This window comes from Phaenicophaeus curvirostris, chromosome Z, assembly GCF_032191515.1.
Source record: "Phaenicophaeus curvirostris isolate KB17595 chromosome Z, BPBGC_Pcur_1.0, whole genome shotgun sequence".
NCBI lineage: Eukaryota > Metazoa > Chordata > Aves > Cuculiformes > Cuculidae > Phaenicophaeus > Phaenicophaeus curvirostris.
The window spans coordinates 36,508,359-36,535,668 of NC_091431.1; the positions used below are offsets into that span (position 1 = coordinate 36,508,359).

The 27,310-nt window shown below is 38.0% G+C and overlaps 1 protein-coding gene across 1 annotated transcript in view; it reads left to right on the forward strand.

The window, feature by feature from the left end:
* The window catches only part of PRUNE2 (prune homolog 2 with BCH domain), a 140,930-nt gene extending 116,527 nt beyond the window's left edge, over positions 1–24,403 (forward strand). Inside the window, exons 12-20 of the mRNA XM_069880837.1 lie at positions 2,902–3,078; positions 8,324–8,426; positions 12,350–12,481; positions 13,258–13,344; positions 14,569–14,661; positions 17,197–17,232; positions 17,752–17,790; positions 19,213–19,260; positions 21,406–24,403. Coding sequence (XP_069736938.1) covers positions 2,902–3,078; positions 8,324–8,426; positions 12,350–12,481; positions 13,258–13,344; positions 14,569–14,661; positions 17,197–17,232; positions 17,752–17,790; positions 19,213–19,260; positions 21,406–21,427 — 737 coding nt within the window. The 3' untranslated portion in view covers positions 21,428–24,403. The remainder of the gene's footprint in view (positions 1–2,901; positions 3,079–8,323; positions 8,427–12,349; positions 12,482–13,257; positions 13,345–14,568; positions 14,662–17,196; positions 17,233–17,751; positions 17,791–19,212; positions 19,261–21,405) is intronic.
* The last annotated feature ends 2,907 nt before the right edge of the window (positions 24,404–27,310 follow it).

Sequence of the window (27,310 nt, forward strand, 5' to 3'; positions counted from 1 at the left end):
ATTAATGACTTTTGTTGTTGTTGTCATTATTTGTGTTTCATATATCTTGAGTGCCATCACGGAGAATGGAGAGGACAACCAGATGATCAGTCCCAGTCAACAAGGGGAAGTGAGGGAAACCACTCTCCTCACCCCTTCTTCGGTCATGGGACAATAATATGGTCACCAGGAGGGTAAAAACATCCCACTCTAGGGGAGGATCAGGTTCATGACCACCTGAGGAACTTGAACATATATAAGTCTGTGGGACCTGAGGAGAGGCATCCCAGGGTCCTGGGGGAATTGGCTGATGTGGTTGCCAAGCCACTCTCCATGGTATTTGAAAGATCATGGCAGTCAGAAGTCCCTTGTGACTGGAAAAAGGGTAACATTGTGACCATTTTTAAAAAGGGTAGAAAAGATGACCCTGGGAACTACTGACCTGTCAGCCTCACCTCTGTGCCTGGCGAGATCATGGAATAGATCCTCCTAGAAGCCATGCGGAAGCACATGGAGAACATGGAGGTGATTAATGGCAGCCAGCATGGCTTCACCAAGGGAAGTCCTGTATGACCAGCCTAGTGGTTTTCTATGATGGGGTTACCACAGCAGTGGACACAGGAAAGCCAACAGATGTGATCTGTCTGGAATTCTGTAAAGCCTTTGACACTGTCCCCCACAACATCATTCTCTCTAAATTGGATTGGACTGTTTGGTGGGTAAGAATTTGGTTGGGTGGTTATATTCACTGAGTAGTGGTCAATGGCTTGAAGTACAGATGGAGATCCGTGACAAGTGGTGTCCCTCAGGGGTCTGTACTGGGACCACTGCTGTTTAATATCTACATCAGTGATATCAACAGTGAGATTGAATGCACCCTCAGCAAGTTTGCAGAGGACACCAAGCCGAGTGGTGCAGTTGCCACACCAGAAGGACAGGGTGTCATCCAAAGGGACCTGGACAAGGCAGAGAAGTGGGCCTGTGTGAACCTCATGAGGTTCAACAAGGCCAAGTGCAAGGTCCTACCCCTGGGTCTGGGCAATCTGTGGTTTCAGTACTGGATGGGGGATGATATGATTGAGAGCAGCCCTGAAGAGAAGGACTTGGGGATGCTGGTTGATGAGAAGCTTGACATGAGCCGGCAGTGCATGCTCACAGCCCAGAAGGCCAACCGTATCCTGGGCTACATGAAAAGAAGCGTGGCCAGCAGGTTGAGGGAGCTGATTCTGCCTCCTTAGTCCACTCTTCTGAGACCTCACCTGGAGTATTGTGTCCAGTTCTGGAATCCTCAACATAAGAAGGACATGGAACTGTTGGAACAGGTCCAGAGAAGGGCCACAAGGATGGTCAGAGGGCTGGAGCACCTTCTATTACAAGGACAGGCTGAGAGTTGGGACTTTTCAGCCTAGAGAATAAAAGGCTCCAAGGAGATCTTATAGCAACCTTCTGGTACCTGAAGGAGGTGTACAAGAATCCTGGGAATGGACATTTTACAAAGGCATGAAGTGACAGGAGTAGTGTGAATGGCTGTAATTTGGAATAGGGAAGATTTTAGACTAGACATAAGGAGGAAATTCTTCACAGTGAGGATGGTGAGGCACTGGTACATATTGTCCAGGAATGTTGTGGTTGCCTCCTCCCTGGTACTGTTCAAGGCCAGTTTGAATGGAGCCCTGGGCAGCCCAATCTAGTGGGATGTGTCCCTGCCTAAGGCAGGGGGTTGGAATTAAATGATCTTTAAGGTTCTTTTCAACTCAAACAATTCTATGATTGTATGAGTCTATGACTTACGTGATAAAATTCTGCTCTTATGACTTATTTTATTTGTTTACTTCAAATATGTCAATTGCATAAAATAGATATAATGTTTGCTGTGAAGATAAATCAATAATATGCACACAGCCACAAAGCAAAGGTGCTTCAGCAAGAAAAGTAGTACAAAGGAGGGATTATTTTCTCCCATGGAAAAATAAAAGTATTTAACAGTAGCCAAGGAAGAAAATCAAATAATTCTAGCAGTGGCCAGAATCACTTTCCACGTTACTTTGTTTATAAGTAGCGTTTAATTTTTAAAAACTGGAATGCAGCTGAATTGCTTGTTAAGAGCCATCACACCAGTGTGCAATGGAAATGTGGATTTTGTTAATTACTTCACAGCTTTTCTGAAGCTAAATGTTTCCAGCAGAAAGGCTGTGAGACTTCATTGCCTCTTATCAGCCATGCAGTTTATGTATTCAGATTGTTGTGTCTGTGGACTACATATACCTGTTCTCTCATGGTTACTAACATGAAGAGGCCAGATTGCCTGGCTGCTCTGTACTTCATTTCTGGGAAGGAACTGGTATTTAGTATGAAGCAAAAGGCCCTGAGGGATGAGAATTCTGTGCTTAGGATATATGAGGAGCCAACATTATGTTATGACTGAATCAGAGGAAGATGGGTGTTCTTCATATATGCTGGTGCCAGTTGTGAGGAGTTTGGAGACAAAGTTGAGAAGCTGTAGCTCTGTGGTAATTCTTCTTGAGATAAGAAGGATTATTTTGTTCTTTTAGCTCCCTGTTTTGCTTTTTAATATAGTTCTCATACCTGCAACACATTTTAAAGACTAAGAGAGCAGTACCTCTACTGCGATCAGTTTTACTAACTGGATGGAAAAATGCAAAAATCCCATGGCAGTATTCTGCATAGTGGTAATTGTTGCTGTTCTTTTTATGTTCGAAATGATGAAAACTTTTGAAAGACTGAACTTCTCATTTACTGACTCGTAGATGATCAGATTCTGCTTTTAGCTATACCGTTGCACATCCAGGATAGCGTTGAAGGAATCCAGATGATCTCAGTCAACCATTTCACATTTACATAATGGAGGAAATACTTAGAGCTTTTAAAGGAAGATATAATATTTAAAATTCTATTTTTCAGAAGAGCAGGCTACTATTAAGGATGCTTCCCAGGAGGAGTCTGAATCAATTCCAGAGTACACCGCTGAAGAGGAGCGAGAGGACAACAGATTATGGAGGACAGTAGTTATTGGAGAACAAGAACAAAGAATTGATATGAAAGTCATTGAACCTTACAAAAAGGTCATTTCACATGGAGGTAGGAAATCTCTGAATGCATTTAAGTTTATGTAGAAAATTCATGCTTCAGTGAGCATAATTTATTTCTATTGTAGTTCAGTTATCATACTGGCAAGGGAAGGAAGAACTTAATTCTCAGCCTTGACTGAAATCAACCTGGCTGTCAGTTCAGTGTGGCAATGGCTAACAAGTAATTCACATACAAGGCAATTTCAGGAGCAGCAAATAAACTAACATACATGTGTCTGTAACAATCTGGTCATTGTAGGGTAAATGGATCTTAGCGTAAGGAAAAAATCTTTTTGTTCTGCAGGAAAAAAATGTTGAAAAATTTATTTTGTGGATTTTGGCTAAAACTTTTGTGCAAGGAAGTATAGTGCTCTGTGATTTGTTGTGGCTGCACAGATCTAAACATGCAGAGTGGAAAAAGAAATAGTTTTCCCTGGGGCTCCTTTTCATATGGCTAAGCTCCTTATGTTATTTTTCTGCCATTTATAGTTGTCAGCAGACAGGATTTCACCAGCAACTGTTTTATGCTTTTTTTTTCTTTGTATAATTTGTTAATGATTATCAAATAGCATATCAAGGAAAACATTTAAATTAGGAAATGAGCTCATGTGCTTGCTGTATTGTCTCCTTTGCTCATCTGCTCCCCAATCTCCTGAGGGAAATTGTAGTTCTGCTGTTACTAACACATTTCTGTATAAATTAAGTTAAATGGATAAATATTAATATAGATATTGATGGAAGAAAATGAAACAAAGCTTTTCAAGTGCCTTTTCCTTGGTGTGCCTGGTTTAGAATACCTTTGGATTCTATTTGTTTTGAGAATAATGTTTGACAGCTGTTGTTATTAAGTAACGGTGAGTTGTTCTACTCCTGTAAAAACTGAGATGGGTATCTTAGAATCCCAGAGGTAAGATTTGTGAGTTTGTGTGAGGACGTTTCTGTCACAGTGTTGCTGATCTATAACACCATTTAAAGTAAACCATTGTTTACATTATATTTTCAGTGTTGAATCTCTACCTGGTAAAAGTAACATAATAAATTACGTTACTTGAGGTTGCAATTCTCATATTTTACACATTTACATTAAAAGCAGCTAAACACTAGCCTGCATATTTTCACAGTGGCCAATGTACAGGAAGTTTAGTCAGAATTAAGATAAGAAAGATGTTTAGATCTCCAAGCATTTTCCCACTATAACAACACCATCAAAGATTTATGAATGTGATGACGCCTCAGACGTAGTTTAGCAAACAGACACAGATGGCATAATTTAAGAAACAAACATAAAATATTTTGAGCCCTTGCTAATGTTGTTTGTTTATATGCTTTTTTTATGCTGTAAACTAGCCTAGGTAAATTTGTGGCAAAAACTGTCACGTACAGTTCCTACTAGATGTTGATGCGCATGTTTGTACAGGTTTTTATGAGAAATAAATTCCAGTCCATTTTAGGAGCAGAGTAGTAGTTTTTAAGTGACCGCTTCTTGACTGTTGAACAAGGACTAGTTCCAGTGGCAGACATCTCTGGTGACAACTTCGAAGTACATAGCAATCTACAGTTATTGATTGGAGTCTAGGTTATTCAGCTCAGTTCTCAATGTGAAATAATCAAGATTCAAGTTTTGTTTGTCTGACATCTTGTTCTGGAGGTCACTCAAATCTAAGGTGAAGAACATTATTTCCTTTACTTTTGAATGGGTGCTGGTCAGTAACTTAACCATTGTAAAAGGAATTGTGAGATATAACAATAAATTTAATCCCAGAACTGGCTGAGTAGAAAATTTTGCCTGAAATCTAGTTATATGAAAGCAAGTTAAAAGGACTTGATTAAGGTATGTGGTCATGAAGGGGCAAGCTGAATCTGTAGGAGTAAAATAATGTTGATGCATGAGTCATGGGAAAACTTTGGACATCTTGAACACTTTGTACAGTACTTTGGCTAGGCCTGTTCTGTATATTTAAGCTCCCTTTGGCAATACCTTAGTATCTGTGGAGTGTCTTAGAGGGCTAAGTATCTTTCCTTTAGCCTCAAGATTAAGAACAGATTCTGACTAAAATTACTTGATTAGAAGTCAGGTCAAACACCTCTTGCTGAATCAGTGACCGACTGAATATTCCTCCCTGCCAAATGACAGATAGCACCAAGTGCAGAATCTAGATAGTAGTCACAAAATAGAAAAGGAGAGAGTAGACTCTACAGTCTAGGTGTGAGATTGCTTTCCACATATATTGATGGAGAAATTTCTCCGAGATCTGTCTCTGTATAGGCTGACTGAGAATTTGAGCAAATGGGTTTTACTGGCTCCTGATGATGAATTGAAAAGCATATCTCCTTTGGGTGAACATTCCATGTCTACAAGCATGTGTAAGACACATAGGTTTATCTGTGAGTTTTTCTTCTCTTTGCTGTTAGGTCGCATCTGTGCGTAATCATTTTGCTTCATATGACCTGCAAACTGTGCTATGTAATTTAGTGGACACACCTGCTACAGTGTGCTCTCACTGCCAAACTCCTGAGAGAACTGAACAGATTGTTTTATGACAGAGTGATACGAATTCTTCTGAAAGCCTTTTAAGGATTTTTAAATTTATGATAGGAAAGAAATCCTCTCCCTATTTATAAAGCTGAGGAGGAAAAATTACCACTTTACTCCTTAATGATTTAGCTGAGGAATGAGCTAGGATAGCATGGGTGAAATGAATGCTCTCCCTTGGAAAGCATGTGGATCTGTTGAGAAGATGGAAACATAACAGTAGTATTAAGTGATGAGTGTGGGTGGGGGAGTTCTTTTCTCTTTGTTTCTTTGGAGAAGATTGGAATATTCTTTCATGTCAAACTCTTAAAAGGTGAAGGTACTGAAGGACTGGAGTTTCTTCCCCCTCCCTGTGTACATCCTTGCCAGGGAACACAATGCTACTCTTTGACTTTGACCATGACATCTTCCCTGAGTCAGCAAAGTCAGTCACCATACCTGTGCTGTTCATGTTTACTGGATCCTAACATGAGCTGGAGCTATGACACACCATGCTATGTCACATGTTTTAGAGTGGTTATACCTACATTGCCCTTTGGCTTGAACTCAAATCCTAATCCTGAGCTCTTCTGCCTGTTCACGTACTCCAGCATAACAAGTGTGAGATACAGTGTGGGACTGGAGAAGACAGTGGACATACGCTGGACCGCTGTTGTACACTGCCTTTTCTAGCTCTGGAAGCCTAGATGTAGAATACCTGGGTTTTGGCCTCTGAGAGCCCGTAAAAAAGCTACTGTACAGTGCTGGGAAGACAAAAGATGCCAGGATCATGGAAGGATGAAGTAAGGCTAAGGACAGAAAGCTGCCAGCAGTATCCAAAATATTCTTCAGTGGATGAGGTCTAGACTAGCTAGTATTCTCAAGTCAATGTTGATTTTACCATCAACAACGTGTATTATCAGCTTATCCAATGCATTTTACTTTGTCAAATCTAGCAAATAGAAATCAGAAAGAAAAAAGTCCAACATAATCCTTCAACAGGTTGCTTTGCAAAGCTTTGATTTGAAATAACATGGCTTGAGGAAGAAGACTTACTTCTGACATGCACATTTTTCTTTCAAGAGACTTGTCCTTCTTTTGCTCTGGTTTGTAACTGGGGAAGCAGTGGTGTTTTCCTGTCTTTTAAGGAACAGCTGAGGGTCCTGAACAAAGAGTGCCTCTGTGCATATCCTTATGACTGGGAAACAGTAGTGATTAATCAGCTGTGGTTCTCCCTGGCGTGGAAGACTGCATGGGCAAGTGCCCTGGAGCACCCATTTCGTCAGAGATTGTACAGATCTTCAGAGAATCCACAAAGTCGTGTAAGAAGTTACTTCCTTGGCATCAACATCTTATCCTTATTTTAACTGAGACTCAGCTTATGTGTTCAGTGAGAAAGGACAAAACAAAGTAGACTCACTCTTGCCTGTGGGGCGTGCCTCTGCACAGTGGGACTTGTCCCTGCCCATGTCAGGGGCGTTGGAACTAGATGGTCTTTAAGCTCCCTTCCAACCCAAACTATTCTATGATTCTGTGATTCCCTGGGTAGCACACACAGATTGTATATTATCTCTGTCTTTCCTTAAAGAATTTTACTTTGCTTGGCTGCCTACAATGCAAGAAGTTCTACAAGTGTTTGAGTTACACTTGGACACTCCCTAGTATCAAAAAAAAGCACTGCAGAAGGCCTAAAATGTCCTTATGAAAGTGCTGTATAGGTGCTGGTATTATCCTTTTATTTTGTCAGGAATGTATTCCTAGCTCCAAGGGAGATTCAGGGTTTCCTTCACAAACATTGTCATCTCTCCCTCATGGCTAATTTCACCTAGCCTCTTTTGAAAGTCTTTCAGGTCATTCTTTAAGTACATCCAGCTTCTATCTCTGAGCATCATTAGTGCACAGACATTTCTACAGCATCTTTATAAATTGCCTCCTGATTGCACATATCTTTTAAACAAAACTTTCAACTGAAATACAGGAGTATTTTGTACTTACTGTTAATAACACAGTAATCTGTAGCAGCTGCAAATGATTGTGGGCAAGATTAACCAACTTTAATCCATCATGAAAAGTAAATGTTTTCTTTTGGTCAAGCAACTGTTCTGGATTCCAACACAGTAGTGGTGCAGCTTCGAGGGTTACAGCTATTGTTAGGCAGTGATGCAGCCCAGAGGAAGCCAGTATTAGACAACTGTGTTGTACAAGGTAAGAAATTATTTTATACAAAACTTGCAGCAAAGGATTTCATCAGTCCTTAGGAGCTGTTAAGGTATAATGGAGTGAAGTCGTAATTGTAATATCGTGAGGCCACTGGAGCTCCACAAGCTAAATGAGATTGAGAGACTTTGTGAAGCATCATTGAAAAGATGCAGGGTAGCAAATGCAGGCTATTTTCTTTAGCTCCCTTAGTCCTCAGTCTAAGGTAAACATCCAGCACAGGATTGCTGTAGAGATGCAGTGAACTAGGAGTTTAGATAAGATTGTATTACTTACAAAGTAGAATAATTTTTTTTTGCTTGTCTCTATAAAAAGTTTACTAATTGTTGGGCTAAGTATGTTTTTCAGGAATTCATCATAACTGACTATCCTACTTCCTTGTTACTTGATAATAGTTCTTACATTTTCAGTCTTCTTCAGAAATAGACATAGTCACTCTGTTGCACAACTTTAAGATTTCTTTTTAAATTTATCTTGTTAATAGCCTTTGACAAAGATGAAAATGCTTTTTTGTTTTTTTCCACAGGATACTATGGTGATGGTCTGAATGCTATCATTGTGTTTGCGGCATGCTTCTTGCCAGACAGCAGTCGAACTGATTACAACTATGTCATGGAAAATCTTTTCCTGTGAGTGATATGTGAGCAATATGACAGAGCCTTTTGAGTTAGTGCTTATAATTATGTAGTGAGAGATAACCTCTTTTTAATTAAGAAGTAATTTTGGTCATTAAAGGGGAGTGATCTGAATTACTAGAAAAATTAGCAGTTATAGATACAATGCTCAGTGGAATATTATTTTGGTATTCTTTACCTACTCACCCTCCCAAACTAAGGCACATTTGTCAGGACCAAATATGACTGTAGTATCTCCCTGAATGTCAAGGAGTGCAGTATCTTTAGTTTCTTGGGCCAACAATCATGGCAGTGTTTCACTGGTGTTTTGCAGCCCTTACACTTGCTGAGAACAATCAGGAGGGGTTTAGCTCACCACACTGATGAGCTGATTTTCACCATTCCTTGCTTATTACACCATGGTGTATATCATTTTTAATATATGCTGTGGCAGTGTTTAGGAGTCATGGGAGGATTTTGTGACACTTGTTTTAAAAATATAGGATGAATGACAGTTCCTGACACAAAGATCTCTATGTATTTTTTATTATTCCATCTGCTTCTGATTCAGTTATAGGTGGCAGAGACCATTGGGCAGGACACAGCTTTGACCACATGAACCCAAATTTATCACAGAAAAATAACTCAAGTGGCAAGTTGGTTTGGCAGCCAAAAATTGTGAAGGCAGTACGCCCCTGAAGTGCCTCCAGCTACTTTTATTTACAGCTGTTAAAAAAAGTCAAATCATTACAGCATTTGCTATGCTAAAACCCAGTAAGTAATTTCTAAAGCCAGCAGAGGTCTGGCAGTTTACAAAGCATGAAAAGCACAGGCCCATCCTCCTTAAAGCTCCAGTGCCTGAAGATGCACATGGTGGTAGCCAGTGCCTTCAATATTGTGTCTACATGTGAAAAACAAGTTTGAGTGCTTTAGTTACAAACCAGCTGCTAGAATTTGTCTGATAGAGCCTCTAAGATGTCCATGTCATCTGCAGTAACTGATCTATACAATGCCACGTGATTTAGAGGGGAGGAATTACTGCAGTGGTTTTAACTTGATAACTGGGGAGCAAAGCTGAGAGTAACTGTGACTGATGCTAAGTAGTTGATCTTGACTTCACCCGAGACCCTTACTCATAGATAGAGCTGATGGTGAATGGACTTCGCAGAGAAAGTCTTTTCAAGCCTTAAGAGACTTTTCCACCTTACTTGAGGATATTGCACTTTTTCTGGGGTAGCAGTATAAGAGAGTGTTTGGGTTGGTTGTGAACTTTCAGCTTCGGAGAACTCTCTCAGTTCTCTGTAGCACAACAATAAGAGGGAAAATCAAATTGCCCCTTTCTTTCAGCTGTAAGCGTATTAAGCGCATTGAAATAAAGGGAGTGTGACAGTTTACAATGTATTCAATAACTGATGTATTCAAATTTTTGCAATTTCTTTGCTATTGATTATGTAGGGATCTGGAGAGGCCTGAAAATCACTAAATCTCTTCCAATTTATTTATGTAGCATGCTTCTGGTAAATAGTTGTGCACTTACAGTATATAAGCCACCTCTAGTTTCTGATTGACAGCTGTCCTCAATTGTCCATGTAAGGGTCCAGAACCTAAGAACGACACAGGCATGGCAACCGGGTACACAAAACAAAGTACAAAATTTATTTTCTTGCGCAAGAGGTTAAAAAAAACCCAGACTGGCCGGCCAGGGCTGCCCCACACAGGAGGGCAACCCCGGTTGCGTCTGTGGGGTTACATACAAAATTGTTATTTGCAAGCTCATTGGTTAGTCTAGGGGTACGTTCAGTGTATTTACAGTTCGTGTTATGTTCTGATAGATTCTATGCTGCATATGCAGCGATCTCTTATCCGTACATTGTTTTCACTTCAGGATGTGATTTCTCATCCCAGGGGGTGTCTGGCACGAACAGTTTCTAGTCCCCCACTTCTCTTTATCTACCGTCTGCTTGTTATTTTTTTAACTAGCTCTGCCCAACCCCCCTACATCCTGTCATGATGGGCCTCACTTATCCGCTTTTCTTTGCATAACGCTCCTCACAGTCCACACGTTTTGCAGTTACTCTCCCTCCTGGATTCCCTTCACATTTCTAGTTGCCTTATTCCTATTTGTTACCTAGACTAATCCTCTGAAGGGTTGAGATTGAGCCAAAACTCCTGAGACATCATCTTCCACAGCACTTCTGGATAATTCAGATCCACACAAAAAATTCTTCAATTTTATTTGTGGTTGTCTGGTGTAGTCTTGAGATTGAAAGTATTTTGGAAGAATCATAACTTGAAAAACTATACTTTGAAATCCAAAATGAGCAGTTCTTGCTTTCAGAGTGAGGGGATTGTTCTAGTCAATGGGAAAAATACTGTACATCTTTTCAAATAATAAATAAATTACCATTGTTACAAAAAAATAAGAAATATTGCAGTTAGGTAAGGTTTGCAAGAGAGCTTAGCATCCCTAAAATGCCAGATTGTCTAATTCAACCCACAGTAAATGGGAGCTGTTGAGTTAAAGTATGTGAGACACGTGAGATCTGACTAAAAAATTAGCAGGTATTCCTTTTTGTTGTAATATACCTCTTATTCCTGATGTAGAAGTATGCATGATTATTCTTATTATCACTGATTGTTCATCATATTGACAATTCTCTTCACAGTTAGGCAAACAGACATTTTTCAAGCTATTTCTTTTTCTATAACTGAAAAGCTTGTAGTGTTTTCATAAGTGCTTATGCACGCTTTTCTGTATATTTCAGTGTGTAAATGCCGTTAAGACACTACATATTTTGCCATATGAGAAGGGCTAATTTCATAACTTGTCAAACAGTCAGTAGGTTCAGTTAAATTAAGCTCCATGCAGTCCTTTGCTGTGGTATTTTCCTGTTAGATATGAGCCTTTGCAAATGTTAGCCACAAGTAAAGAATGCACAACTGCAAGGTGAGAGCAGTGAAAAGCGTTGAGTTAGTAGTGATTTAAATGGGATTTATCAATTGTGTGGAACTGGCCAGTTAATGACTGCCTACTTTATTCCCAATTCTCTTTGGTGAGAACTAGATTACCTAATCCGTTTTTTAAAGCAACTGCATTTTAAGGGATGTAAGAGTCAGATTAGATCATGAGTCATTCCCAAACACCTGTGAAAAGGGCTATTATGCTCAGGAATAGAGCTGCCTTTTGAAGTGAGAACACTCAGGCATTCGGCTATTAAGGTGTGACTCATGATTTTTCACTGTAGTTTTTACATAGACATGCCTTAGGGCTGGATAGTAGAGAGAACAATCTGAACATTTCTGTGAAGAACAACTCTTAAATGAGGTAATGACTACTGAAACTGAGCAGAGCATCTGCTGATGTAGTCCTGGACAAGACATGATGCCATGGAATACTCTGTCCCAGATTGATGGACAAGTTTTATTAGCCTCCAAATTCAAAGTGTTTTTACTGTACGGCTACAGACTCAGTAGCAGTAGTGTAAAGATCACAAGAATTATAGACAAGTATCTTCTTGTGAGCCTTATTATTTTTGCATTGAACAAACATGACAATTAATAGCGAAGTTTCTCAACAGTTAATCTTAGAAGCTTCTGAAAATTCATATGGTCCTGCCACACTCTCTTGTGAAATCTTATGATTTAATACCTTTTTAAGAAAAAACAAAGTCATCTGTGAGATTTGAGAACTCATTTTAAAACTATATTTGTAAGGAAACCACATATTTCTGAAGATGAAGGTAAGATTGTGGTTTTCTAGTTCCACTAGTCACCATGCTACCTGTATATGTATAAGTGCTTGCATTGATCTAAAGGAAAAGAAAACAATGTCATAAGTTTCTTAGTCTTCCTTGATTTATTCCTAGTAGACTGATTTAGTTTGGGCTTAAGTGAATAATGTAAACTATGTGCTTACTTACTTCTGTAACTTTTATCAGGTATGTAATCAGTACCTTAGAGCTGATGGTGGCTGAAGACTACATGATTGTCTACTTGAATGGAGCAACACCAAGAAGGAGGATGCCTGGCCTCGGTTGGATGAAAAAATGTTACCAAATGATTGATCGACGGTGAGAAGTATTTTCATTTCTGATCCACAGCCATTATTTTAAACACTGTCCATTTCTGTTACTTCCTGTAAGAAACACTCATTCACTGCTAAAATATTAAAAAGGACAAAGTCTTCGAAGCAAAGATAACAATATTTTTATTTTACAATTCAGCGCTGAATTGGATGCGCTTCTAAAAAAGGCATACTGCAAAGCGTGTTTACAGGAGTTTTATACTGGTTAAACATGTATATTCATACAGATTTTGAGAAACGCTGGTTACATATTTGAGGAATATTGGTTAACCATACACAGAACTCATATCACCCACTCTCAAATGTACATCACAGTTCCTTTGTGTCTTCAGAATCCTCTGATGCTCTTAATCTTATCTCCTTCCTCATTGTCTCCTCTTGGTGAGCTCAGGTCTGCTCTTTGTTCCTGCTGGGGAACTGTCCTTGTTTTGACTAGTAAACAAGCTAAACTCCTGTTACAATCACATCCTTTATTACTGCAAGCTGGCCAGGATTTGCCTTCAGTATACATTTTAGACAAAGAATGGTGTAAGTTCTCAAAGAATATTTATTTAGGTTATCCAATTATGTCTGAAGATTGCCCGCACACCATCTCCCGACACAAGACAGATACACATCACAAAAGCATACAAACCAGCTGCAGCAAAACCCATCAACCAATTCTCACATTCAGTGTGTGACAGTGTTCACTGTACAAGATCTTACTGAATGTTTTGTGGGTTTTTTTGTTTTTCTTTAAGAAACCATTTCTCTTTTACTTAGGTTACGGAAGAATTTAAAATCATTTATAATTGTTCATCCATCATGGTTTATCAGGACAATTCTGGCTGTGACACGACCTTTTATAAGGTAGGTGTTGAATACAAGTGGTTTTCTGTGTATCTAAGAATAAGCACCCTAAATCATCAAACATAGCTGTCCATCTTTTACTGCGAGTACTGATTTGGATAGTTGAAATTGACATTACTAAGGTGAAAAATTGGAAAAAAACTTGATGTAAATAAGAATCTAGTTTCAAATACCACAGGCATGATATTGCAAACCCATATGTGTATGTAGAACTGGAATCCAGTCCCCTTAAATTGTCTTTTTTCCAAGCCCAGATAAAAAAGGCAAGTAGAAAAGCAGTCTGCATGTTATGCTAATCACCTCAAAAAAAAATCCGGGCTCCAGGGCATGATTAATCTGCAGTTCTGGGTTAAAATAACCTGATTGCTGCTCATGAAAGAGGACTTTCAGCGCCCTGAGCTGTTTCAATGGATAGGAGTCTGGGTTCCAGAAAAAGTTTTATGCCATCAAAAATAAGCCTTTGATTAGTAAGGACCTTGAAGACCTCACAAGTTATTGAAGAAGATGAACAATTATGCAGTTGAAATCCTAATATCAGGGAAAGCAGAGGGACAGGTGTGAGAAAGGGTTGATTCAAGCAAGGGAAGAATCATCGACTACAGAAATTATTTCAGGTCAGACAATTGAGTCATCTTATTTTTTTGAGTGTGTTGTCTCAGCCTTTTCCTGGGTGGCCTGCAGTAGGAATATACACAATCAGATCTGTACTCATCTAAACAAATGAGGAAGTTTAGTTTTGTTATGTTTGAATGAGAATCAGTGTCAAATATAAATGCTACTTCATCATGATAGCTTGATGTTAATTCATAATGGACACGTTAAGTGAATGCTTCCCATCTTGTTTTACATGTAAATATTCTGTAGGGAATTTGATTATTTTCAGAATTTTAATACATTTCCTTCAAACTGTAAAATTAATCATGTGACCTAGTGTGTAGGCATTAGTTTATAATATTGCCATAAATACTGTGGTCCAGCCTATGCAGGGAACAGCAAAAGGTCTAGACTTGATTTCAGCATTCACTAGAACTCAGGTATACTCATGATCATCTGAACTCTGTAACTGAAATATGAATAACAAAATGCGTATTTATTTAATACATTAAATAATGTATTAAATATACATAATATACATATACAAGGCATAAAAATGCCTTGTTTTTTTTAATATGTCATGAAAGATTTTTGGGGAAAGACAACAAACATATTGTTTCTGCATTACAGCTCAAAGTTCAGCAGTAAGATAAAGTACATTGACACATTGGCGGAGCTTCATGAGATGATTCCAATGATGCACATACCAGACAACATTGTCAAGTAAGTGATGTACAGTAAGCCCGCACTCGTTCTAATGGAAACTATTTTCACAAACTAACCTTAGTGTTTTCGAGTCTCTAGGAAAAATAGAAAGCCCCTTCCTGGTATTGTTACAAATGCTTGTGTTGTCCCACAAAATTTTACTGTCAGACTCTGAAGAAGAAAAACACTGTGCAATTGAAACACAAAATACAATAAATATATGCTGCTAGGGGAATCAGTACTTTTAGGAAGAGGAAGGTTGTTTACAGGTACTGCTGGTAAAATGGAAAAAACTTCCAGGCTGTGTTCCTTCATCAAGCACATGAGTATGTAATCTGGATTGGAATAGACTGTTTACTCACTAATTGCAACTCAGGAAAAAAACAGGAATCAAGTTTAACCCTTCCACAAGTGTCATTAGTGCTATGCTTTTATGTGTATTTTACAACTATTTAAGTAAAAGTGGTTTGGGTTTTTTTTTCATTTTTTCATACAGAGCTTTGAACTGAAACGGTAATTCTAAGATAGCCTTTTCAATAGGAAACCACTGAAAGTTTGTAGGCTTGTGGTTCCTTATCTTACTGATTTTCATGGTTTAACCCAGAACCATTGAAAAATAATCTTTCAGTTTTTGTTTCTTGATATAAGGTTTTTTTTTAAATGTAGGTATTTCTAGAGGAAAGATATGCTAAAAAATTGTAGGAAGTTGATTTGAACTGCTCCCCTCAACTGGCTTTTTTCAGATCTTAAAGCAAAATATTGAAATGGTGTACCAATACCAAACACTCTGGAAATCAGTCAAGGTTTTCATATAGGTCATTATTAAAAAGATTTACTGTTCAGGAGTGATTTTTTATTATTATTCATTTTATCAAATGTCCTAGGATTTGAACAGGCAAATGTACTGTACTATAATAGAAAGTGTTTTGATGCATGAATATATAAGTTTAATTGTATTTTCCTTATGGTTTATCAATGGATAGGTATGAAGAACATTTCTTTGGGAGCTGTCAGACCTCTTCAACCCAGGCAGGAGTTTTCAAACCTGCCTCACGGTAGTTGTGAAAGCAGCATAACTTCCCTCAGGCTGCTGGTTGCTCTGAAACTTCTGGTGTAATTCCAGGGAGCAAGTGGGAATCTCAATTTGTGCAGTGGCATGTGTAAAAACAGCGAATTGCAGTCATTAAATCAGGGATTATATAGACTTTCATTTAAATTTATTTGCTGCTGTAAATTCTTTAGAGGTGGAGTGATGTCAAGAATGTGGAGCAGAGAGGATGTTGGTCACCTGATAAAGAGAAGTCCAAGATGTTTTAACGTTCCTAAATTTTTTTCATCCTCCCTCCTTCCCTTCCTCCTTCCCTCCCTCTTTTTTATTACTGTTATCATTTCACTTCCTTACAGTTCTCTCCGATACAGACCTTAACCAGTGCATTCAGCATGTGTCTCTGTTTCTTCTGTTACACTGTCTATAGCAGCGCACACATCTGTGTCACACACATCTGAACTGTGTTCAGTTCTGGGCCCCTCACCACAAGAAGGATGTTGAGGCTCTGGAGTGAGTCCAGAGAAGAGCAACAAAGCTGGTGAAGGGGCTGGAGAACAGGCCTTATGAGGAACGGCTGAGAGAGCTGGGGTTGTTTAGCCTGGAGAAGAGGAGGCTGAGGGGAGACCTCATTCCTCTCTACAACTACCTGAAAGGAGGTTGTAGAGAGGAGGGTGCTGGCCTCTTCTCTCAAGTGACAAGGGGCAGGACAAGAGGGAATGGCCTCAAGCTCTGCCAGGGGAGGTTTAGGCTGGACATTAGGAAAAAATTCTTCATGGAAAGGGTCACTGGGCAGTGGAACAGGCTTCCCAGGGAGGTGGTTGATTCACCTTCCCTGAAGGTGTTTAAGGCACGGGTGGACGAGGTGCTAAGGGACATGGTTTAGTGTTTGATGGGAATGGTTGGACTCTATGATCCGGTGGGTCTCTTCCAACCTGGTTATTCTATGATTCTATGATTCTATCTTTCCTTACCCATTGACTGAAAAGTGTTTGGAAAGCCAATTCACCTTTCAGGCCAAAGAAACTTTAGGACTTAGCTTAGGAAATTTTAGGCAAGTGCCTATTTCATGTCATCGAGAGCCAGATGAGAGATGATTTTGCTGAAGGAAAATATTGAAAGATAACAAGTGTGCCCATTGGTGACAAGTATTTTCAAGATGTCACCATACAAAGATTTAGCAGGTGTGTGCATTCAAGGCACCGTGAGTGGTTATTCCCATGCTACAGAGAATAGAGCAGTATTCGGCTCACAGCTTCCCTTCTGCTTCAAGTTCTTGTAGCAAAATAAAATACAATTCAACTTTCAGCTAATTGTTCCACTGTGAAGAGCAAAAGTACCACTATGGTCATGAGGAATCACACCTGTAGAAAGTACTTAAAGTTATGCTAGAATCTGGGGTATGTGGTTGATTAGAAGTTTTTAGGAACATGGGGATACAATGTGCCTGTTGTATCATATGAACTTGTACATCTTTTCTTTTCCTTCACCCATTCCTGTCTTGTAAGGTATGATGAAGAGAAGTGTATTAAGAGAAGAATGAGGTAAAACTTGCTTTCTAGCCCATGCTGCTGCTCGTAATGGAGTGAATCTGTGTGACAGCCTTTTACCTGCAGGTGACCTCAACAGCTGAATGAGAGAGGACTTGCAATGATGTGGAGTCTTACTTTCCCCTTCAAGCTGTTGAGATCAGCCTCTCTTGCAAATAAAACTTACTCGACTGTAAATGTCCTTGACTTGGTCCAGGCTGCAGCTAGTTAAGTACTATCAGACAGAATAACTGAATGCTTTCAGCTCTGTCCACTGGGCATGCCTCAGATCCCTGCTGCTTTTACGTTTCTGCCTCCAAATTAGCTAAATAAGGAGTTACAAATTAAAGGTGGGCTAAGCACAAATGTAAGTACAATCATGCTAAAATGAAGAGCTGTAGGGTCAGTGTATTATCCTGGGTGCCTATTTTAGAAGCATGTACTATATTTGGTTTTTGCTCTGCTATTGCTCTGCTTCTCTTATGCTCTGCTTGCTTCTTTGTTTCTTTATATCAATAACTTTTACTCATGCAGACTGGATGAAGAGCTGAGGGAAACTTCAGAAACAGCTAAGTACGATAGCTTTCAGCTCAATGCTGGCATTATATTTACTCGGTTCACAGGAATGGATTGAATGCAGTAGTACCTTATGTTTGCTACAGCAATCAGGTCATAGTTTTAGTTACTGTGTAAGTTGCCACATTTGTGAATTGACTTCCCCTCTCACTATTAGCGGTCTTCTTTTGTACTGAGCAGTCTTTCTGTTGAGTCTCAGTAAGCAAAAATTTTATCCATACACTATAAAAAACATTTGTGCTGTTTTTTAATGATTGTTTCTGTAGCCTTGGGGGGGATTGAAAGTACTTTTTTACTGCATTAAAATGGTTCATTAAACTTTTTCTGCCCTTCACTCATTATGTCAGATGATTCCTAAAGTTTTAGGAGGCAGTTATTTTTAGAAATTATGTTTTACAATTTAAATGTTAGGAATAGCTATTGTACCTGATTCTCAGTTAAGGTAGGTAGGTAATATTTCTTCTCTTTCCATTGTTGGTTGGATGGGCTGGTGGATGTGTCAGTTGATGATTAGATACTTTAAACTTGTACTTCTGTGCTTTGACTTTAACATACTGAGGCAGTATGGTGTAAGGTACCATAGAAATCCTTAATCAGAAGGATACAATCCTTCACCTGGTGAGAAGAGCTTCAAAAGTATCCTGTGTACTTTTTTCATATACGTCATACACAGGATTCTGGAGTAAGGAGCTGTGTGTCAGTTCTAGAGGGACATTTTCCCTGTGATTTTTGTAACCAAAGATTTGGAGTTTTTCAAGTTTCTTTTCAGTCTTCTATCTTTAACTTGTGTACTTAATAATTTTCATCTTACCACTTCTTCTTTGTTGTATTTTTTTCTAAAGTTTCTTCTTCTGTGCTACACATTTGCCTCCAATTCTCCTGAGATTAGCTCTTCAAACAGTCACAGAGATATAACCAAACACTGCTTTTTGATTCTAGCAGTTAGACTGCCTGAGAAGCAATAAATTCAAACAAGTAGTTACCTGATACTATGAATATCGAAAAAAAAGAGGCCCACCTAACCTTGAAATGCAACTTCTATCCCTCTCTATGAAAGAAAGCTACTTTCTTGCTGCTCCCTTCATTTAAAAGAGCGCATGCTGCAGCATAGTAAGTGAAAGGGGAAGTAAATACTCATGAGGCATCACTGATTATTATTATTATTGTTTGATGTATTAAGTCACTGTAGTGCATTCCCCTTCCCCAAGTTAAAGAAATAACTTAAAAATTTATTACACGGATTTGTATTGCCACCACTCGTGTTGCTCACTACTTCAATATCAATATTATGTGTGTTTGTGTTTTCAAAGATGCTTATTACAGTTATTGCATCCCCCAAAATTGATGTCATATTTTAAAAAAGGAAGAAATAAACACAGAACAAATGTTTACTACTATCTTCTTTTTCCTTGTACCCAGAACTAGCTGCCTCTCAAATGATCCAGAAATTACTTCAGTGGAGCAGGAGTAAGAATTTATGCCTAATTCTGTCATTACACTGAAACATTATTTTGCAACCATGCTGAAAGGAACTGAGGCTGGGTAGACTCCATAAAGCTTTTTGAAGACCTGAATGCTTTTGTAGTTATTTTAAGGAACTTGATTCAACATATGCAAGCAGAAAAACTGCTGAAGTTAGCATTTATTATATTTGCATTGCAGATGTGTTTAAAGGGTCTTCAGTCATTTCCAGGCAGAGACGGATAGAATTCTTAGCCTGGGTATTTTCAAGTTTAAGTTATGTGAAAACTGATAGAAAGGATATGATATGATCAGAGTGAAGATGGTCCCATGCATTATACTCAAAATTAAATTGGTAAACTTGCCATACTCATTCAAAGCTTAAAGTCTTACATTTTACTTTGATTTCAGGGTTGTGCCCTTCTTGGTTTTTTTTTGCTTCTCAGCTTCTTTCATAGTTATATTCCTGACTAGTATCTTCATGTGTCTTCCCTTCAAAGCTGGACTGATTCCCTTGTAAATGGCAATGTATTAGTCCTCTGACATGCTGTTCCTCTGTCTGATACCATAACTGAAGCATGCAAATGCAAAACCCTGCACGACTCTTACTGTGCATCAGTGAGGGTGTTTGCAGCTGTAGTGTGTCACACAATAACAGTTTATTGCTAGAATAGCATATCAGCATGACAAGCTGTTGCAGAAGCATGTGTATTCCTGGTCAGTGTGTACAGGGGAGGAACGGGGACTTTAATGTCCCTAGCCATCTGACCAGTATGTAGAAATAAATTAGTGTCTCACACTGGCATATTGTTCAGGAAATAGTAAAAGTAACTCCTCAGTAAAAGATTCCATCAATAACAGGAGTTTTAATAAGCAAACAAATAATTAGGAATACATGTAGCAAACAGCTGTATAAATAAAATGGAGGTTTTCTTGTCACTTTTTAAAAATAAAATTGTACTCTATTAAACCTATCATGCATGATATGTATATTTGAGTCATAAGCTGAACTCCTGATTTCTAGAGCAGTTGACATAAAATCTCTGAGCATCTTTTTCTGGTTATAAGTCACTGTTTAATCTGTAATAAGTCAATATCAGAACTGTTTTGGGTTTTTTTGAAGTATGAGGACACAGAATAAATAACATGTTTAAGATTGTTTATGATTTTGGCCTTTTTATGGCTTGAACAATTTTCCTGTTTTCCTCAAAAGAGAAGCTGGGCAGCAAAAAGCAGTATGAGAAGAGAATTCATATTTAACTTAAATAAATATAGTTGGGGCCAAATAAATGTTAATTCCTGCTGTTTCTTTTGTCCTCATAAATATTGAGTCTTCAGAAATGACAATAATTTTACTGTGGTTGTATTTGTGATTTCTGGTGTCATTTCTGCAGGAAATAGGATTTTCCATGTAGATGCCTCCACAATTATAACAGTTTTACACAGACTTTTCTCCTATACGCTTTGCTGAAACCTCTCTGGAGTCTGCCCAGATCTTAGTTTGCTTCTGTTGTCTTTTTTTATTATCTGTTCCAATCATGTTCTCTTGTGCTCTATTTTTTCTCTCAACTTCTTGCACTCCCTCATGACCTTTTACAAAAAATCCAGCATGAAATAATAATAACAGTGAAGAACCCTGTGTGTTCTGTAGCAGTTCATAAATATTGAAGGTGCTTTAAATAGTTATGTATTCTGTGAGGAAAATTGTATTTTGATTCAATGTTTATGATGGCAACTTTTATTCTAAAGAATGCTTCCTAACTATTGGATGACACATGCTTTGCACTCAGTAGCAAAACTGTACTCCTAGAAACATTTTTAGGGGCACCCACATCTTGGCACATGTGGTATCATTCCACCAGGATCTTTCCACATGTGGTGTCTACTTCAGATTGGAATTGCCAGGATGTAGTTACTAATTTCAATAAAACAGTAACATATCTTATTAAAGAGTGAATTTTCCACATATAGTAGATATGCTTTGTCTAAATTATTTGACACCAGTGCATTTAATTGTATAAGAGATGCCTATACTTAACACTGTGGGAGTTCAGGATTGGGGAAATTACTGATTTCTTTTTGTTTTTGTTCTTTTGTGTTTGTTTTGGTTTTGTGTTTGGTTTGTTTGATTTTTTTTTCTTTAATATATAGAATTGACAGGACTCTGAAATAAAAAGCATCACTGCCAAGCATTTGAAGAAGACGGTTTGTTTGGATTTTCGTCACCTGTACACCCACGACTACGATGTACAAAAGGCAATTTGGGTTAATTTTATTCGGTTTATGATTTTTGTCTTGTCAACTCAGCAATTCCAGCAGACCAAAAGAGCCAGTCCTGTTGCCGTGGAAACAGCAGAATTGTGGGCCTGGTTATTTGTGTTGCCTTCAGAAATTGTTTTCGTTAGGAAAGCTATATTATCTAGCATTGGTTTCTGTGTGTGTGCAAGTTCTGTTTAAAAGAATACTTTCATCAACAAGTCAATGAGGATGTGGATCTTTGTTTCTTTTTTGTCTTTAGAATCTTAAAGTTTATGCATAGCTGAATGGAATAGTTATTTTTACAATAAATGTTCACGTGGTTGTTTCATAAAGCAGCATCATCTTTATTTAAAAATAATTCTAGAAATTATGCAGGACTTTCCTGAATCTGTCTGTTTCTTGCTGTCTGAAAACTCCTCCGTGTTCATTTAACTCTAATAACTTTTATTTGGTCACAGAGAAGACTCATACACTAAAAAAATACTAATTAGTCATCAAACAGACTTCCTAGAGGACAAATGAGTAACTGAAATTAATTTTATTTTAATGATTCAGTTTAGTATCTTTATTTTAGAGTAGTTTATATAGAAGCAGCCAATAATGTAGATTATTGTCATACATTCTAAATGCCCTGGAGTATTAATTTGTTATTGTTTTTCAAATCTTTATTTTCCAGAACTTTTTTTTTTTAATTACGAGTCTTCAAATGGCATCAGAACTCCAATCGTAAAAGACATTAGTGCTATGAATATGGAACAAATACCTAGCATTTCCTACTAACAATTGAAGGTTAAATGTATAAATCCACTGTTGGGAGACAGAGTTATTTGTTAGGACTGGATGTCAAAGTATTATTCAAAGTGTATCTAATACACACATGCAAAAAAAGATTTTACAATTGAGCTTATAGTCTGCATCATAGAACAGCAGTAAAAACATGAGAAGGAAAAAAAGCCCTAAGCATTTCTTGTTAGCGGCTGCCCTGTGTACTGGTACAAAAGACATTGCAGTGTGATTCCTCATTCACTGGAAAGTAATTACAGTCTCTCAAACCATTCTTTTGCAAGAGAGTGCAAAGTGATTTTCAAATGAATTCTACCTGTCTGGCTTAAGAAGGCAAGAGTCAAGAATATGACTAAAATGCTTTCTTTTCCCTTGGAACACTTCCCAAGCCTGCTAATGCTCCTGCATTTTGGGATGTCCTAACAGAAGTAATAGCATTACATACTTTCTGAAATATTATTCTTACCTTTAAGAGATTCTCATATGCCCTAGAATTACATCTATGGATTCTCTGCTGGTCTGTAAATAAGTCCTTAGATATAACAGTGCAACATAATTTGCACCTTTTTTTTTATGTGTACGCTTAACTCCAGTCCTGCTTTCAGTCCAGAACTACTAATTAAAGAGAAGAAGTTTTCTTGGGGATAAAAGTTCAAGCAAAAAGTATGGCAGCACAGGCCTTGATTTTTTTCAGTAGGATCTAAACTGAGGGCGAAAGTACATTTAAAAGATAGATTTTTTTGTTCTGTTGTTTGTACATTTCCATCTCTGTCAATTTGTATTTTGTATTTGCAAGTTGTATTTGCAGGAAAGGAAGCAAGCATCCATCACTGTGTGCAGAGTTGTTCAGCTACTGTAATGAAGATTAAGAAAGTAGTCAGAAAAGCAAGAACTTGACAAATGCTTTCTTTTCTGCCAACATTAAAATTTAAATATCTGCCTATCTGCAGTCCTTCCTCTGTACTGACAGGTAGTGCATTGTATACACTCAGTCTATCATACTAGTTAGCCTGTTGCATCACATCTTTCTGTCAATTCCTGTTAATTTCCACAGAGGAAGGACCTAATCCCACTGACCAGTGTTGCTGCTTTATAACCTTGCCCTAAATTAGGATCTAGTAGTTTTCATCTCATTTCTCAGATGTTTGAATCTTGGCTTGTGTCTGCCTTATAAAAGTGCTGTCACTTAGTATATTGGGGATAATGTTTTATGTACGGAGTGACATTTGTATTAACTTCCAGATGCTAATTATCTATGCTAATAGATCTAATCTATTAAAATAATTTAGTAGCATGAAGTCATATCTTCTGTAGACCGGTAGATTAAACCAACTAGAATGTGCCAGATGAGTTGTGTTATGCTATAGGTGAGAGAAGTATTTGCTACAAGAAAAGATTGCCACAAAGAAAATGTTTAGCACAAAATCTTTGTGCACTGTTTGAGACCTAAGTAGTATATAAGAAATTTGTGGTCTTAGTGGTGGATGTTGATTCAGAGAGGAGTTTAATTCTAAAGGATTTGTGTGAAATTACTAAGCAACAAAGCTATACATGAATTAATATGATTAATGTGGGTGGATTCATAGTGGCAGCCTGAGATGAAAGGAATTTGTTTTAAGACAAATTTCACATGAAAACAAAATTGTGATGGTGCAAAAATAATTGCAAGATCGAGGTCTAGTTATCTTTGCTTATTAATATATTTTGAAAAGTTTTTTAATGTTATAATATGGCAATTCTATATTATACTAACAATAGTCTGTCAATATTAATGAATCAGTAGTTTGTTGAAAAAGGAATATAGTATGTATAATTGCACAGATATAATCTTTTATATGCAGATTTTTTTCTACTATGTATCAGAGTGCTCAGATAAAATATAAATCGATAGTTGCTTTTTTTGTTGTTGTTAAAATACCTATGCTGACTTAAATTGTAGATTAAGCAATACAAGGATATCTAATATCATTGTATGCATATACATGCATATGGATTAGAAATAAAGAACTGTAACCCACCACTGGAAGCATTTCCTTTCAGCATCAAGGTTTTTTCTTTATTCCCTTTGTGCATGGAAACACTTGACCATTTCAAATAAAGGTTCTTTACATAGTTATGAATATATTTTCTTTCTACTCTCCACCTTTGCTTCCAAAAATTGAAGTTGAGTCAGTTCTGTGTCTCTTGATATTACTCTCCACCTCCATGTATTCAAATCCTTGCTTTGCTGATACTGGCAGTGTCATTCCTGAAAGAAAACAGGAGGACCTATTGAAATTGCTCTCTAGTTTATGTTTATGCTGTGTTATCTAAAAATTGAATGCATACATATTCTCAATTCCGTCTCATATGGTAGGCAGAAAATGGAAGCTATGGGGCAGAAACAGACTGTGAAACCACCTCCCTAACTCCAGTGAAGGAAGGTGTCAGTGATGGATGTTCAGTCCTCTTAGAGATCTGGTGCGATGTGCCTACCCCGTCTCAATCTACATGGATGTCAAACTGGTTGATTTATACTTCTGGTGCTTTACTTAAACCCCAATGACTTTTGGATGGCTAACCTGGGGCATTGGCCAGTGAGGCATCACATTTGAGCTAAAAGGGGATAAACTATGGCTTCTTAATTGCCACCCACCTGCAAGCACCTCTATGAATGCTTATACACCTTTTCATTGCAAAGCCAAAGAAGTTGGGTTAAGCTAACCTGTCATGCTTGTTTAAAATAGTCTCCTTGACTTTTGATAGGTTTGAAAACATAAATCATAGGGGCTGATAATTTAGGGCTTAAATTGGGCCTCAGAAGCAGACTTCTTGATGACCATGTCATACCAAAGAAGTGCTGCTAGATTTCAGGAATATGATATAGTGTTTTGGTTATCTTTCCCCAGGTCCTTCCAATACAATGTAATTACAATTTAAGTGTTTTGTTGGCAGTTGATCTCCGCTGTTCACTAATATGGTGTAACTTACACTCTAGATCTCAGAAGCTGGAATGGCTGCTCTTATGTCCAGCTATAATGCTCGAGCTGGGAAACCTGTGAGTCATCCTAATACCATCAGTGGTTGTAATAAGAGCTCAGATATTTTCTCTTCTTTACCTTCTGTGTGGCTCACCACCTGGCAATTTATGTCTTCCAGTAATTTCAACAAAGTTTTCAGAGTGCTGGTTAGTGGGTTTTGTCGCTAGGAGTACTGGTGCAATATACACAGCTATTTATACAAGGAAACACTGAAAATGCAGGTGAGGAGTAACAAAGAAGCCTTATTTTCAAGAAAGAAAATCATAGTATTTTAACAATTGACATTCTCTGATAGTTTCTAAACAGTTCATGTTGTGAACATATGGGACATCTCAACATTCTTCTCAAGAAAAAGGTTTATAAATACTTGAACTGAATGTTTGGCTCATTTGCTTTTTTTCAGAAGAAAAAATATATGTTTTCTTTTCTTATAGATTTGCAATGGAGGATTAGCATGAAATAAGTTCTCAGCACAATTTAGTAACGTAAAATAAAATCCATTAGCTGAAAGGGAAACCTGTAGCCATGTAGTATGTAGTAGTAAGTTAACACTCATTTCCCAACTGTGTTAATTTTCCCCTTCGCTGCTTCTACAAGACTTATATTCCTGTTACCTCAGTCCTTAGAGCTAAAGCACAAACTGATGATATGGATGGTTTTCTATATGGGAGAACTAGTTTAACAAGCTGAATGCAAGATATTATGAAAGGAAAGCATATTCATTTACAGAATCTCAAAGTAAGTTGATCTCACCTGCTCACACTCTTTCTCTCACAGGCTTCATTCATGCTGACTGTCACACCTACGTGCTCAAAAACACCAGGACCCATGTTCCCAGGGAGGCTGACCATGAGCACTTGTTGGCAGCACAAAGGAGAAGGGCATGTCCTCATCATGTTTCTCATCTTTCTTACTGCAGACAGCAAACTGCTTTTGAGTGTGAGGATTTTGAGTCCTTTGTACAATTTAGGAGACAGTAGCTATTATTTGGTGGTCCTTTGCTTTAGAGTCATGCTTCCACTCTTTTTGGCCATTGTTTTTCCTTCATTCAGGGGATGTGCTTATGCTCTCAGTGAGTTACAACATGCACCAGCCTGTATGTGACATGCTGTATTCTGCCACCCTGCTGGTGTTAGGTGACAAGTTCTGGTCTTGTAACAGTGCAGGTCTTGTGGCTCTGTCGTAAAAACCATATTCCTCGATTTTACTGCTGGAATCAGTGTCCTGGGAGGTGTGTCCTGGAAAGTATAGCTCTTCTACTGTATTTCCAGCTGCATTTACACACATACATATTTTCTTTCATATGGTATTTGCACTGGTCTCATTTGTTCTGTTACAAATCTCTGCAGTTTTGCAGAACAAAGAACCACAGTTGTGCTATAATTGATAAGTCAGGAAAATGCTCTTGGCAGAGTGGTTGGGACTGCATTAGAATAAGTACTGAAAAGAGAAAGGAAATCTAGTTTTCTTAGTGAAAGAAAGCATTAAAGACTTGTCAGGAATACAGAATTAGGAAATAGTCTCTTCATGATAGTTTGGAAGTTAACATAAAGATCTCAACTTTTAAATTACTTCAAAAAGTTGGACTGGTTTGGGTTGCAAGGGCTTTCAAAGTTTGTCTAGCCCAGCCTCAACTCTAGTCCTCTTGAGTGATCAGACATTTAAGATAAGAAGTAGAAATGTCTCTAAAAAAATCTAATAAGAGACTCTGGTGAAATTAGTGTGTGCTGGATGGGGTCTTTTTTTCAGATCCACTTGATTTTAGCATGTCTCTTCTGCCTTCTCAAGCCTTTGGGCTGGTGAAATTGCATCCTCTTAAATTTAAACATGTTGGTGTTGAAGGCTCGTGACAGTGCTGACACTGTATTTTGTTTTAAAAACCCACAAAACATACAGACACAGATTTTCAAGTTTGTGATATAATCTTTTGTCATTTTTAAGTGTTGGAAGTGCCCCTCAATTTCAGAATAAAAGGCAGGTTCAAGATTGTGTTA